The 15,945-nt window shown below is 42.0% G+C and overlaps 1 protein-coding gene across 1 annotated transcript; it reads right to left on the reverse strand.

Annotated features, from left to right (window-relative positions):
- Window positions 1-1,071: 1,071 nt before the first annotated feature.
- LOC132591135 (vomeronasal type-2 receptor 26-like) lies at window positions 1,072-10,513 on the reverse strand. The gene is made up of 7 exons (XM_060281276.1): window positions 10,449-10,513; window positions 9,287-9,578; window positions 7,473-7,555; window positions 6,696-7,086; window positions 5,456-5,683; window positions 4,350-4,476; window positions 1,072-1,973 (listed from the first exon to the last, which is right to left on the reverse strand). Exons 1-7 carry the CDS (start codon window positions 10,511-10,513, stop codon window positions 1,072-1,074), a joined length of 2,088 nt encoding a protein of 695 aa, XP_060137259.1.
- Window positions 10,514-15,945: the final 5,432 nt, after the last annotated feature.

Here is a 15,945-nt window from a genome sequence, read left to right on the forward strand (position 1 = left end):
CGAGCCCCTCCAGCATGCTGTGTAGACCCCTTTGAGTAAGTGCCATGACAGCCATGTCATCAGCATATAAAAATATATTCAGATGTTTGCCTTCCAGGGCAGGAGCTGATGACTTGTACTTGCCATATGTTGAACAATGTCAATAACATATTTTAAAATAAACCAAAAGAATGTGCATTAAACAATAGAGGTGGTCTGTCCATAAATATTAGAATATAATGTTTTAGGTAATATCATGAGCACTAGAGAGTATTGTGAATGCAGTGAACTTTTGGAACCTCCACCATGACTTGAGTCCTTGGCTCACATTATGGCACAGTGTGGTTTATTTATATAACACTTTTTAGATCATCATCAAAGACCACCAAACCGGTGAGCAACATAAATGCAGCTGTATATATGTTATTAAATGAAATCACAAATAGTCATTAAAATCTATAACGCATGTTAAAACAAACCAAAGAAAAGGGAGAACTTGACACCTATACCCAGCAGCTGCATGTGGAGGAGCGGAGACGCAAACCCGGTTCCCCAGATTATGAGACTACCGCTCTTAACCACTGCACCACACTGATCAGAATACATTTTATTCTGACTTCAGCCCATTAATGATTGACTTCCCTTACCTTCTATTAAAAGCCATAAAGCAGCTCAATCACAGAATGTAAATTCCCACCAGCAAACAGAGAAACTTTTCTCAATCATAAATTATAGCCACCACAGAGATAGTTAGAAAAGGGAGTCTTTTGCAAACCCCATGCCCATCAGGGTTCTTACGTGTTTTGGGGATGAGAAATTAATGTCACTTAATTTTGTCAGGATTCCTGGGAGCTGACAGCTTCTTGGTCTCCTAACACAGAAAATGACTTTTTCAGAGCACCAGAGGTTAATTCCCTGCACACACTTTTCTCCAGCGTAAATTCAATAGACTATCTTTATGACTGGCTATCATCATTCACTACATCTAGAAAAAAAATCATATAAGGCAGCTGCTGAATACGTAATTGCAAATATTCTACTGTACACAGAGAAAAGAGCACAAGATACAGGAAAGGACAGGTTGTTATTTCTTTAATTTTTCTTCCTTATTAGTTGTTCCCTGTTGTTCAGCTCAGGCCTCAGAAGGATTATATAACATTTTGGGAAGAAGATGCAAACCAGCAGCCCAACACCGGAGGCTAAGATGGAGAAGATCTCCACAGCTACCATATATTTTCCCTTGGTGCTCAGGTAGGAAGGAATAAAGGACAGCCAAACACTGCAGAAGACCAACATGCTGAAAGTGATGAACTTGGCTTCGTTGAAACTGTCTGGTAACTTCCTAGCGAGAAAAGCCACAGCAAAACTTACAGTTGCCAGGAAGCTCATGTAGATGAGGACACAGTAAAACATGGCCACATTCCCCTCATTACATTCTAGTATAATTTCTTCTGTCATTGAGTGCATGTCCACATCGGGGTATGGGGGAGAGGTTGCCAGCCACACAGTACATATCCCTGCTTGAACTATGGAGCAGGAAATGAGAATGGAGTACCCCAGTCCTTTCCCCACCCATTTCCTCATCCTGGATTCTGGTTTTGTAGCCATGAAGGCCAAAACCACCGTGAAAGTTTTTGCCAGGACACAAGAAACAGCGGTTGAGAAGATGATGCCAAAAGCTGTTTGTCGGAGGAGGCAGGTCACCTTCTCTGGTCGGCCAATGAAGAGCAATGCACAAAGGAAGCAGAGCAGGAGAGAGATGAGGAGAGCGTAGGTGAGGTTTCGGTTGTTTGCAATGACAATGGGTGTGTTGTGGTGTTTCATAAATGTACCTAGTACCAGGGCTGTGATCAAGGAAAGGGAAAGAGAGAAACAGGCTAAACTGATGCCCAGAGGTTCTTCATAAGACAAGAAGCTGATATCCTTGGGTAGACATGCATCCCGGTTCTTGCTTGGATATTCTTTGTCTGGGCATTTATTACAGTCATTCATATCTGGAAAAAAATAAGGAAATGACTTTTAGCTCATATCATGTCAGCTTCCTGAAATGTTGACTAGTTGTCAGAGAAGAAAAGAGCTGTGCTCAAATTAAAACACATGTTTAATACTGTCTGATGTTCTGTAATGTATTGTTGGATTTAATCGGTTCAGAGCTATTTGGTCTGTAAATGGCACAGCCAGGGCTATTTCCTCCACCTGATTTTGTAACGTATCATTACACTAGCCTGGGTGCAGCCTGTGTTCATTCATTAATAAGGATTGAAATAGCCCCTTCTAGGACTTCCAGGGTATTGCAAATGGCTGCGGAGGGCGGGTCTTGATCATCAAGGGGTGAAAGGGGGAAACACAAAGGCACTGTGAACCCCTAGAAGAGGCTCAAAAGGGAATTCTGGGCACTGGTTTCAGTGGCGCTGAATTTTGTGCTCTCCAAACTCTTTCTGAGGCTCTGAAAGATGTGAACGGGGTGGGGTCGAGTCTGAGCGAAAAGCACTATTAATGATGACAAACTCCCGATGAGAAGCCTCAGGCTCCAGCAACGGTGGATTAGGCTTGGGGAAGAAAGCGGAAGAATATTTTGACTTTGAGACCTTTTTTTTTATTTTCCCCTTTCTTCATTACCCTTTGCTTCAGTCCCCCCCCCCCCCCGGATTACCAATGGTGGCAGTCTAAGCCGCTTTAGAGGATAACCTCACTTAACTAATTAACAGGAAACACCATATAGATTCAACAATGGAAGCAGAAAGGAAAGGGAAAGAAGAAAGGAGGGAGGAGCGGGTGAGGAGAGAGGAGAAGAAAGGAAAGGAGGACATCTCGTGGTGAAAAGAAGTAATTGCAGGAATGGAAAAAAAATACGGTAGTTGTTTTTTCCCTGGCTATATCCATTTGAATTTGCTTTACCTCTCTTAAACAAAGGAGAGGAAGGCAGGAACTGAAACAGGGGAAGCAGGGGTCCCAGAGGAAAAGAGGGAAACATAAGAGTAAATGCATAAAATAATTTAAGGGAAATTAATATAAGAAAAAAAGTTTCTTTTTGAAAATCAAAGTCAAAATCAGTGTCAGGAAGTGACCACACAGACAGGAAGGGGATCTGCAATAGAGACAGAAACAAAGGTGGCTATTGCAGACATTTTGATGGATTTGGGGGGGGAAAAGATTTAAGAGAAAATACAGACCAATTGGATAAAATGTCTGGGAAAATAGAACAGAACACCAAGACTGTGGAGGGATTAATGGGACAGATTAAGCAATTTATGACAAAGATGGCAGATTTAACAAAAATCCATGCCAGAGTTAAGGGGAAAAACCCCAAGGCTTAGAGAAAACCAGAAAAAGGACACAAGCAGAAGGAAAAAAGATGAAAAGGGAACAGGAAAAGATAAAAGAGTATATGACTGAAAACAGGAGGCAACATGGAGATGCAGCAAAAGGAGCTGTTTTTACGTTATAGAGGGATCCCAGAGGAGGAGGAGGACATAAGAGAGAGAATTATATCAGAGATTGTTGAAGGCCAGCAAGGCTGAACCTGATGTAAACTGCCAACTAAAACCGGTTGGACACAGCAGAGTATGCGCAGATACACAGGAAGGTTCTTGGCTGCAAAAAAGGTTGGCAAGTAGAATGGACGCAGGAACTCACTGCCACTATGTACAACTTTATTTACAGCAGTCTCCAGAATATATACAAACTTGAATCTTTGGAAAAACAATAAACAGTACAAATCCTTTCCTCTCACTACTCTCTCTATACAACCTTCTCCAACAAGATCACATACTGATGGGAGTTCTCTGAAGGTGTCTCTTTCACATATAAAGGGAAAAAACAAAGATGTAAAAGTATACAAGACATGGAGAAGTTCTGGAGGAAATATGAGAAAGAACTGGGAAGGAAAAAACCTGAAGCACTTGGTGGAGGAGGAGAAACAGATTCGACTGGAAAGGAGGAAGAATGGCAGGAAGAAGATAAGCAACAAGATATCAATTGACTGTTTATAAAATATTTAAATAAAACCAAAAATGAATGTGAAAATCTTAACCTGGAATGTAAATGGACTAAGAATCAATTAATAAGGAATAAAATTGAACACATATTACAAGGAGAAAATTTGGATATTACTGGTTTGCAAGAAACTCATGTTGCAAGAAAACATAGAAAACTATTGATAAATAAAAGATTCGGGATGGATTTCATAGCATTAGACAAGACAAAAAATGATGTGTGGTAATTTATGCAACAGGAATATGCAATGCTAAACAGTTATTTAAAGATGAGGATGGAAGAATGATGGCTATACAGATAACATTACAAGGTGAATTTTTTTTGATAATTGGAATCAATGCCCAAACACCTCTCAATCTATTTATTTCTCCTACCATCCTGGTTTGCAATCTTCCCCTCTGGACATGGGATGCAATCGTAGCAGCAAGGTGGCTGTCCCTCCTTCACTTTCTTGCTGGATCCCGGAAGACATCTCCCAGTACATACAGAAAGAGGCTGAGTCTAATCCATAAATGAAAGAGCAGAAGGGTCATCAAGAGACTAATGAGTTTGGAACCCTTTATGATCCCGGGCCTTTCTCTATGTGACTAAACTGACACAGACTTTCAGTAATGTGTAATTGCAATACAAAGAGCGACAAGAAGGGCGATTTACATTGTCACGTGACTTTGGCACTGACCCACCGGAAAGCAATATTTCTCCTCCTCTTTACCAAAGCTCAGTGCAAACGAGCCTGGCGGCCGCCAATACTCAACACTAACCTGCCGGAAAGCAATATTTGGCAAGTGTTTCTTACAGTCATAATTATAATACAGGGCGGCACAGAGTTAAATTTTTTAACTTTTTTAATGGTGGTGTGCCTCGTGATTTTTTTCACTTACAAGTGTGCCGTGGCCCAAAAAAGGTTGAGAAACACTGTATTAAGGTACACTTTGAAGTAGTTTCCCTGTTAATTTTGTTATAATTGATACTTTTGAGTAGACAGTTCTAGAACTGATTTTGGTGCAGGTGGCTACACCTATTCTTGGACCCATCAGATGCTGCCTGGAGTAGAGTTCCGAAAAACTGATATTCTACCTGGACCTAATGACCCACAATCAGATGAAGGATTGTGTGATGCAAAAACCACATTTGCTTGGATGCAGCTTGTAGTGGGGTCTGTGAATGGTTTGGATTAGGGAGAGAAAACCTAGCTTTTCTTATTTTCATCTGAAGTAGGATCCCCCTAAAGTCTATTCACACTGTTAGCCATTCTTAACTTTATTTTGTAATAAAAGGGTTCTTCTGTTTTGTAACCTCCTTAATAAAATATTGGTCTTCTAGCAGTAAACCTTTGGCTCTTAATCTGGTACCTGAATGCTCTGGTCATACAACACTCATCAATTTCCGACTCAAAAGACAGTGAGTAGACCTGCAGGTGGATAATGATTGCTTATTCAATACTGAATCTCTTTTGAATTAGCAAACAATGCAACTCTACCTGGTTAAACCAACTGTGCCATGTGATGGCATCTTCATCAAGGAGCAATGATTGGTCTGGTGGAGCCTGTGGATCTATCCTCCCAACTCTCACTCTCTGCAAACTTTGGTTGGTGAATATAATCCAATTGACAATATCCAAGCTAGATGATGCCTCTCCATTCTGGTTGATGAAGACCACATCTCTGGCCGTATTGTTAAATGAGATACTTCTCAGAAAGTGATGGAGCTACATTAAAAACAGAAAAGACAAGGGTTTGGAAAAGACTGCAGTTGAATGCACGGAGGAGCATTTTCCCCTATGAGCAGAACCTACAGCAAATGATATGGGGTGATTCAGTCAACTATCAGTGGATTCAGGTCCAAGCTTGGAGAGAGTCAACCAATTTTCTTTCACACATTTTCTTTCTCAGTCTTCCTTACAACCCGTCTACCTATGAAAGTCCACAAGTTAAATATGTGTGAGTAGCGAGGTTTTTCTCTCTACTCCTCCTCCTCCCCTTCACTGAACTTCTCGGAAGACGCGGCAGTGGTGTGTGACCACCAGTTCCAAGGAAGGATTTTGTTGATATGGGATGGAGGGAATGCTGAACATCTCTCTCAACCATTACCTCACCTTAGTATATATGATTGCAGTGGCACCTCTCTGGGCTGTAAAGCTTCCCTTATACAAATGCTTTCTCTTCACACACAGGATGGTACAGTCAAACCTTGGAATTCAAATGTAATCTGTTCTGGAAGGACTTTCAACTTCTGAAATGTTTGATTTCCGAGTCATACCTATTGGTTCTTTCAATTCCGGTTTGTAAACCGGAACACTTAATCTGCGCTTTCAATGTTTGGGAACTGAAACGTTTGGCAACGGAGATGATCAGAAACCAATCTTTGAATGGAATGGGATATCATGGGACCACAAAGCTTCCCTCATACCAATGCCTTCTGCTCAAACACAGGGCAGTACCTGCTCAAATAAGGACACAACCATCACTTCCCTTCCCTATAGGGTCTACTGCCATTTGCAAGCAGAACAATATACAGGGAATCATCTAGGATACCATCATATCAGTGCCACCTCTTACTTTGTCTGCAGAATTATAAATTCAGTTCTGGGTTCTTCTTCCTCATGCACTAGTTCAACTGTTTGAACTCTGAGAGGAAAGAGCAAGCTGAAAGCATTTTGGGAACCCATACAGTGTCAGAAAGTAACAGGGCTTCGTGAGTTGAGGATGTTCAGCCTTTACCTGCCAAAACTGTGGATTTGGATTCTTCCTTCTCCCTCCGTACACCATTCCTCTGTGTCTGAGTCTGGATGTGGACATGGCATGTAAAGCATGGGCCATGGCGTAGACAGCACTGTGGATGCTGTAACTGTGGCCTGTCATGCTCATTTCAAAAAGTGATCCAGGAAGGTTCTCCAGCTTCTCTTCTCCTGTGCAAATATTCCCCACCACCTTGTCTGAAGTGATATCTGGGAATTCACATCCAAAGGTCTGTTGCCAGAAGTCCCTGATAAAACCGTCCCCTTCTGTGGTGGAAGGGTTTCTGTGCAGAACATATTGATGAAATCCTGGTAGGTTTCTGAAGTGAATTTCAAAGGCTATAGCACCATTGAATATTCCTGAATCCCAGTCCCTTTGAAAGACATATGAAGCAAACTCAACTTTGGCTGTTGATATCCATACTTTACTTCTTACATTATTTCTTATGTCATCATGTTCTGATAGGTAAGGAAGCCATCTAAAAGTTCCCATGGAACAAGATTCCCCATAGGCAACCACTACGTTAGCTTTGCTGCTAAAAATATTCTGGCTTATTGTTGCACCCTGTTCTAGCATTCCATTAATTTCAGAAATAAACTATATTTTGGAATTTTTTCTATGAATGCAAAGCAGACACCACTCTTGGTAAACATTGGGAAAATGGTTTGTACAAATCTTTCTCCCTTGTCATTATCTGTTGCAATGACTCCAATCCACGTCCACCTGAAATGCAGAAGCAAAGAGAGAATCCCCTTGTACTGAAGGGCTTCTGGGGCTGCCATCTGGTAGAAGGGAAGCCCTGGGCTTTTCTCATTCATCACTGGAGCAGAGCCATAAATGAGCTAAAGTGGGAATGGAGGAAGAGAAGAGACCAAGTAATATTTGCAGAGCTCTTTTAAACTATTCATATATATTATGTAGTGAATCCTGTTAGTCAGATATGCCCTTTTCCACCCACCAGGCATTGCATGCCCTCTCCAATTCATACAAAAGACACACATGCAGATGGGCTGAAAATTGAGGTCATATTCCATTCCTGCTTGTAAAACATTTGTTCTGTTGACCTGAGAGGGGCATTTCCCCTATTATATTCTTAAAAAAACAAAGAAATCCCCTTTGTGTACTTTCCCAATTGGGCAGGGCAAAGCTGACTGGAGGGACACACCATGCCCTAAACAGAGTAATAATAATAATAATAATAATAATAATAATAATAATAATAATTTATTATATATACCCTGCCCATCTGGCTGAGTCTCCCCAGCCACTCTGGGTGGCTCCCAATTGAATATTAAAACAATATAGCAATAAATATTAAAAGCTTCCCTAAACAGGGCTGCCTTCAGATGTATTTTAAAATTAGGATAGCTACTGTACTTATTTCCTTGACATCTGATGGAAGGGCATTCCACAGGGCGTGTGCTGCTACCCTCTGTCTGGTTCCCTGAAACCTCAATTCTCACAATGAGGGAACCACCAGAAGGCCCTCAGCGCTGGATCTCAGTGTCCGGGCTGAACGGTGGGGGTGGATACGCTCCTTCAGGTGTACAGGGCCAAGGCCATTTAGGGCTTTAAACGTCAACACCAACACTTTGAGCTATGCTTGGAAATGTACTGGGAGCCAGTGTAGATCTCTCAGGACAGGTGTTATGTGGTCCCAGTCACCAGTCTAACTGCCGCATTCTGGATTAGTTGCAGTTTCCGGGTCACCTTCAAAGGTAGCCCCATGTAGAGTGAGTAATCCAAGCAGGAGATAACTAGAGCATGCACCACTCTGGCGTGACAGTCCACCGGCAGGTAGGGACTCAGCCTGCGTACCAGATGGAGCTGATAAGCAGCTGCCCTGGACACAGAATTGACCTGTGCCTCCATGGACAGCTGTGAGTCCAAAATGCCTCTCGGGGTGTGCACCTGGTCCTTCAGGGGCACAATTACCCCATTCAGGACCAGGGAGTCCCCCACACCTGCCCGCCTCCTGTCCCCACAAACAGTACTTCTGTCTTGTCAGGATTCAACCTCAATCTGTTAGACATTATTTACTGCAGCCACATCAGAATTGCAACTTGGGTCAGATACACATTTCTTGCTGGATTTTTTTTTTGTCTTAATTATGCACATATCCTAGCACACTTCCCTTTCTGCCTCTTTCTCAAGACTTCTTAGACTTTGTCTATGAACATTTATTTCACTTTGGAACCAGCTGCTCAATACTATTGCTGTTCTCCTGCAGAACTGGACTCTATCTGCAATTTGCCATAACTCCAGAGTGTGTTTAATTTGAAAGCCCTTTCCCCCTAAGCATTCACATATTGGGTGTGGTGTTCTGAAGAGGAATAATTATTGTACTTTGACTTCCTTGTGAATTTTTATCCTGTAAGCAATTCCCCCACAACTCAATTCAGATACCCTTCTCATTAAGCAGGAAATGCTTCATATCCAAAAATGACTGGTGAGGGTGGAGTGCATGGTTCTGCCCCCAATTTCATCCTCGCCCTGAAGTGGGGATACACTCTGAACTGGTGCTGTGAATTCCGCCTCATTCTCTATGCAAGCTAAGAGAGGTACTGTCTTACCTGTGGAATCTTATAGATATCCAACACTGTTGCCACATAAAAGGAGATTTCAGAATTAAGTCCCCCAACGACCCCAGCCAGATTATTTTCAACATCACATGTGTAGTTTGGGACAAATTTCTCCACCCTGGATAAAAGCAGCAGTGTGGCAAGATATGTGCTCCTTGCATTGTCATAGCTGTCATATAAGCGAAACCCCAAGGTGATATTGGGTAAGATGTGAGGGTCTTCATTGATCTCCTTGACTGCAAATGCCAAGGCCACAATGTGCTGGTAAAGCTTAGGCACTACCCTAGAATGAGAGTTGTAAACAGTATCAGAAGGAACAGATATAATTAGGAATAGTTAATCATATAGAGTTCAGTGAAGTTAACTCCCTGTCCATTCCACTGCTGAACAGTTCTAATAATCAGCAAGTTCTTCCTCATGTTTACACAGAATCTCCTGTCTTGCAACTTGAATCCATTGGTTTTGGTCTTACCCTCTGAAGCAAGAGAAAACAAGCTTGCTCCATCTTCCTGGTGCCAGCCCTTGAGATATTTGAAAATGGCTATCCTATATCCCCTCAGTCTTCTAATTTCATAGCTCAACATACCAACCCCCCTCAACTTTTCCTCATAAGGTTTGGCTTCTGACCCTAGAACATATGTGTCCGCCTCTTCTGCACATGTTGTAGCTTCTCAGTATCCTTCTTAAATTTTGGTTAGCACAACTGAACACAATACACTAGGTGTGTTCTGTGCAATGCAGAAGAGATCTCTTCTGGGTTTTTTGTTTTGTTTTATTGAGGCACTATGCTTCTGTTGATGCCGACACAACCCTTTTCAGGTGTACTACCGGCAATCCAGGTGTTCCCCATCTTATATTTGTGCAGCTGGTATTTTCTGCCTAAGTGCAGAACCTGACATTTGTCCCTATAGAAATTCATTTTCTTTGTTTTCTCCAAGTTCTCCATTCAGTTAAGGGCAATGGTATCTAGACCAAAGGTTGCTCATCTGGTGCTCATAGGAACTTTGAAACATCTGAAGTCTTTTCCTGAAATTTTCAAAGTTTCAGAGCTCTCTCCTGCCAATGACCCCTTCCTTACTCATGAGGCAGAGATGGTGGCTGTAATTACCAGAATTCTCTACTTCATAATATATGTCATCATTGTGAAACAAACTTTAACCTAAGATCAGGAAATGAAACAATATGAGCATTCCGGTTCTGTAAGGCTTTTTCATTCATTTTCACTAACACTCCTGTTTCAATAAAGTCTATCAAAATCGGCTGTTCAAAAGGGCTGTCTCAGACACATAAATATGTACCAGTATGCATTTCAATACATTTATATTCATTTCCCTATCAAGAAATGGGAGCTTCTAGAGAATTATCTTAATTCAGAAAACATTCCTATGTATTTTTACATCAGCATATGTCCCAATGAAATCGAAACTGGTTATCACTAGGTTAATCGGTAGACGTTTGCGGTCTAAGTTGTTATGCTGAGGCTGCAACTCTAGGTTTGATCATTTCTCTGCAGTAATAAATGAGTGACTTAGTTCTCACACAAGCTCTTCAGGCAGCGCTGGTGGGGGTTCCTCAGTGAATGTTGCTGGAGAGGAGATGAAGCCACCCTGGGAAATAATGCCACCAATGAGGAATTCTCCTGGCTGATGGTACGTTTGAAGTGGACGGTGTGGACTTTGTAGCCTGCATCTTTCTATGTGAGCCTGACATACTTTGTAAGAAAACAGTTGCAGCAGCAAGACCACTAAAACCACCATCCATAGAAGGGCAACTGTTTGTTCTACACAGAAACCATGATTTCTCTGGCAATAGTATAATGAGCTTCTCCAAGTTAAAAAATGTCTCATTTGAATCATAGTTAAGTTTCCTGAGAGGATGCAATCTGAGAGTATCCCAGACACTATTTAAGGAATCCTGGTTAAATTGCAGTATCCTTTGTGTCATGTTGCCAGTTGCCAGTGAAAATGCAGAGGGATTTTTGAGGAGCAGCAGATTTAATTATAGACCTGTTAATAACCAAGGAGGAATCTAGGTATTCATTGCTAGGGATTCCCTGTGGAATAGCTGAAGGAAATGTGTTTGTCGCATATTCAGGACTGTTATTTTTAATTTCCTTAATTACATATTAAGGGACCAGTGGTGTATTGGTGAAGTTAGAAGTTCTTCATAGAAGACCTTGTATCCAATGGAGAAACCGATATGTAGTATGGTGTAGTCAGGATCCTGGGATTTGACTGAGCAGACCTGGATTCACACCAGCCACGTAACATGACTGCAAACCTACGCGTAGCAGTTACTTGGGACTAAGCTTCCATGGTTTTTTTAAAAAATCACTTGTAAAATATGGTGAATTTTACAACAATATCTTTAGTAGTTCTTTAATTCCTCCTTTAATTCAAAGAACTACTAAAGATATTGTTGTAAAATTCACCATATTTTACAAGTGATTAAAAAAACCATGGAAGCTTAGTCCCATGTAAGAAATCAGTTTCAGCAGCAAGACCACTAAAACCACCATCCATACGAGGGCAGGAGGAATTAAAGAACCTTTTAATGAGGGTGAAAGAGGAGAGTGCAAAATGTGGTCTGAAGCTCAACATAAAAAAAAACCCAAGATCATGGCCACTGGTCCCATCACCTCCTGGCAAATAAAAGGGGAAGAAATGGAGGCAGTGAGAGATTTTACTTTCTTGGGCTCCATGATCACTGAAGATGGTGACAGCAGTCACGAAATTAAAAGACGCCTGCTTCTTGGGAGAAAAGCAATGACAAACCTAGACAGCATCTTTAAAAGCAGAGATATCACCTTGCCGACAAAGGTCCGTATAGTTAAAGCTATGGTTTTCCCAGTAGTGATGTATGGAAGTGAGAGCTGAAACATAAAGAAGGCTGATCGCCAAAGAATAGATACTTTTGAATTATGGTGCTGGAGGAGACTCTTGAGAGTCCCATGTACTGCAAGAAGATCAAACCTATCCATTCTTAAGGAAATCAGCCCTGAGTGCTCACTGGAAGGACAGATCGTGAAGCTGAGGCTCCAATACTTTGGCCACCTCATGAGAAGAGAAGACTCCCTGGAAAAGACCCTGATGTTGGGAAAGATTGAGGGCACTAGGAGAAGGGGACGGCAGAGGACGAGATGGTTGGACAGTGTTCTCGAAGCTACAAACATGAGTTTGACCAAACTGCGGGAAGCAGTGCAAGACAGGAGTGCCTGGCGTGCTCTGGTCCATGGGGTCACAAAGAGTCGGACACGACTAAATGACTAAACAACAACAAAACCAACCAAAGCTGTAGTGAAAGTCAATAAAAGAGCAAAAGTGACTAAACTGATTCCCAGAGGCTCATTGTAAGACAGGAAGCTTATATCTTTTGGAAGACATATATCCTGGCCAATGTTTGGGTACTGATCTTCTGGACATTGAAAACAGTCGTCCATGTCTGAAAACACAAAACAAAAACCTGTTTACTGAAGACTTTTAGAGTCCAGTGGTGGTAGGGGGAAAGGCTTTTTTGTTTTATATCCCATTTTTTACTTGACTCTTCAAAGCATTCAACAATATTTAGAAAACAAGGCAAAACTACCAGCCCCTTGAAACAGCAGTGAGCACCGAATGTTTCTTTGTTCAGTTAGCTCTGTCTTTACCCAACTAAACCAGGCGCTGATGTGGTATTTTGCTCTGTTCTTCCTTCCCACAAGGCAAGTGTCTGTTGGCCCTAGTCCACATTTCCCCCCTATATCTCTCATTCAATGTCATATTTGTGGAAATAATGCAGATAGATGCACATTTCATAAACTACTTCAATATTTTGGTGGAATGCAATTAAATCTCAGCAGACTACAACCCTCCAAGCGTCCATATTTTCCAGGGATGTCCTGATTTGATCCCCAAATGTCCCACTTTTCCTTAGGACAGTGATGGCGAACTTATGACACACGTGTCAGACGTGAGACACAGAGCCCTCACTGTTGACACACGCCCCATCGGCCCATTCGCGCTGTTGTTGTTTCCCCCCCCATTTGTTCTTCCGCTCCTCCTACAGCTTGTCTCCGCTAGAGCTTGTCTCCGCTAGAGCTTGTCTCCGCTGTTAAAACCAGGATCCTTTTTTGTTGTTGTTGTTGCTGGTAGCCAAAGATCGTTTTTAACCCTTTCTGTGCTGTTTTTTCCCCATGCGCTTTGGCAGACTATGATTGGGTGTAACAGCGTTCGTTTTTTAACCCGTTCTGTGCTGGCTTTTTTGGCGCTTTGTCAGAATATGTTGGTGCTGCGTGTTAGTTCCAGCGAAGGTATTATTCATCATTTAATTCTGTTCTCTCCCCCCCCCCAAAAGCGCAACAGCTTTGGGGTATCCCCCCCAAAAGCAAAGCAACTTTTGCACACACCCCCAAGCTCAACAACTCTGGGCACTTTGTGATAAATAAGAGGGTTTTGGTTTGGTTTGGTTAAATAATAACATATTGGATTCAGTGGTGGGTGGGATGCCCCCCCCAAGACTTCCACCCCCTTTAAAAATTTTATTTATTAATTTTGCCAAGCACATAAAGCTGAGTGCCCACATGTTAAATGTGTGAGTAGTGAGTTCTCCCTCTCCTCTGCTCCATCTCTCTCTCTCCCCCCTCTCATGTATTTGTGTAGGTAAAAAGGTAAAGGTAAATGACTCCTGGATGGTTAAGTCCAGTCAAGGAGACTATGGGTTGCGATGCTCATCTCGCTTCAGGCCGAGAGAGTTGGCGTTTATCCACAGCTTTGGCCACATGACTAAACTGCCTCTGGCACAACAGAACACCATGATGGAAGCCAGAGCGCACGGAAACACCATTTACCTTCCCACCACAGTGGTAGCTATATATCTACTTGCACTGGTATGCTTTCGAACTACTAGGTTGGCAGAAGCTGGGACCAAGCAACAAGAGCTCACCCCATTGCACGGATTTGAACCACTGGCGTGTTGATTGGTAAACCCAAGAGGCTCAGTGGTTTTAACCACAGTGCCACCCACTTCAATCAGCTGACAGTAGTGTTCAATGTGGAGACTTGGTACTTGCCTATCCTGCCATCACATGCTTAATGAATGAAATGGGGTTTTAGCTCCCCCCCCCACAAATACAGTGAATGAGCATGCCTAATATTAATTGGAGGTGGGTTCTAGAATGTTGGTGCTACCGCTCTGAATTAATGAATCCTTGTAAGTGCAGAAGGAACATTAAGTGGCATATGAATGTTCAGATTGAACAAGGCTCACTATATTTACAGAATACTGAGAAACAGCCGTTTGGGTAACTATCTTCTTCCTGACCATTTGGCAGGTGATGGAATGAACCCTGAAAAGTGCAGAGAACCCACCTGGTTAAATTGGTTGGGCCATACAATGGCATCCACATGAATGATGAACGATTTTTCCTGGGTACCCAGAGAGTCTATCTTCCCAATTTTGACTCTAAGAAAGGACTGATTTGGAAACATGAGCCAGTTTATAATGTCAAAGTCAGCAAGTAATTTGCCATTTTCATCAAAGTGCACCTTTTCTCCTGCACTGTTGTTAAATGAAATACTTTTGAGAATGTGGTGGAGCTAAATAATATAAATAAAAAGGAAATTTATATAAATGTTCTAATTATGTTATCATAGAACATGGTGAAAATACATCCAAGGTTCAGGATTATGATCCCATGAAAGCTTTGTGCAAGGGAATTTTAGAATTCAATCCTGAGCTGAGGATTTTTAAAAAGAAGTAAGAGGGAGAAAGTGATTCTCAATATAAAACATTTGCTTGTGCGTATTTGTGTTCTGTGTTTGAATTTTTCATGATAGGCTTCTCAAAGTGTTGTGATTATATCCAAACATCTACAGAAATCCAATCTACCCTTCAATGCTTATATAAGGGGGATTAATGTGAATGAAGGCCCATTGCTTCTATCAGTGAGAGGCAATATCACACAAAGGCACGGCTGAACTAAAACTATGACACTGCAGACAGCAGTAGATTCAGTCCTGTTGGAAACTGTTTTGCCAACACATTCCCTGGAAGGAACATATTTATTTGACTTGTGATTTTGAACTAATATTCGCATTTGCTTTCCAAACAGAGACAGCAGCGCATTTTAAAATTTGTGTTGAAGGAACAAATTTTTATCTTGAAGCTGCTCACAATAATGACAGCATTGTTGTTGTTGTTGTTATTGTGATTGTAATATAACAACAACAACAACAGTACAAACTCACAGTGATTCAAAATATCAGAAATAGCTGCTGCAGGAGTGAATTTTCCAATGGTGAGTAGAGGATACAATCCTGCCAGGGTCACCTTCTTTTCATTTTTGGCAGGGACCATACTGGTGAAGCAGATCCTACAGATTGCAGGATTGAATTCTCTGCTTACCTGCCGGGGTCTACTTTCCCTGTGCATTCCCTGCAAAGAACACACTGGTGAAGCAGGCGCCTGCAACTATCAGGACTGAATCCTCAACTCACCAGATGCTCTGCCTAGGGGATTCTACTGCTCCATCTGAATGTGTGTTTCAGTCAACTGCTTGGTACAGTCACGTGCTGACAAATCTTCCTACCCAAGACCCTGTCCCTGAAAGCCTGAGAGCACTCCTGGGGGCCAGACTGAATCTGGGACTGTCTCTACCTAACTCATCTCATTCC

This window comes from Zootoca vivipara, chromosome 13, assembly GCF_963506605.1.
Source record: "Zootoca vivipara chromosome 13, rZooViv1.1, whole genome shotgun sequence".
In the NCBI taxonomy this organism is placed as follows: Eukaryota; Metazoa; Chordata; class Lepidosauria; order Squamata; family Lacertidae; genus Zootoca; species Zootoca vivipara.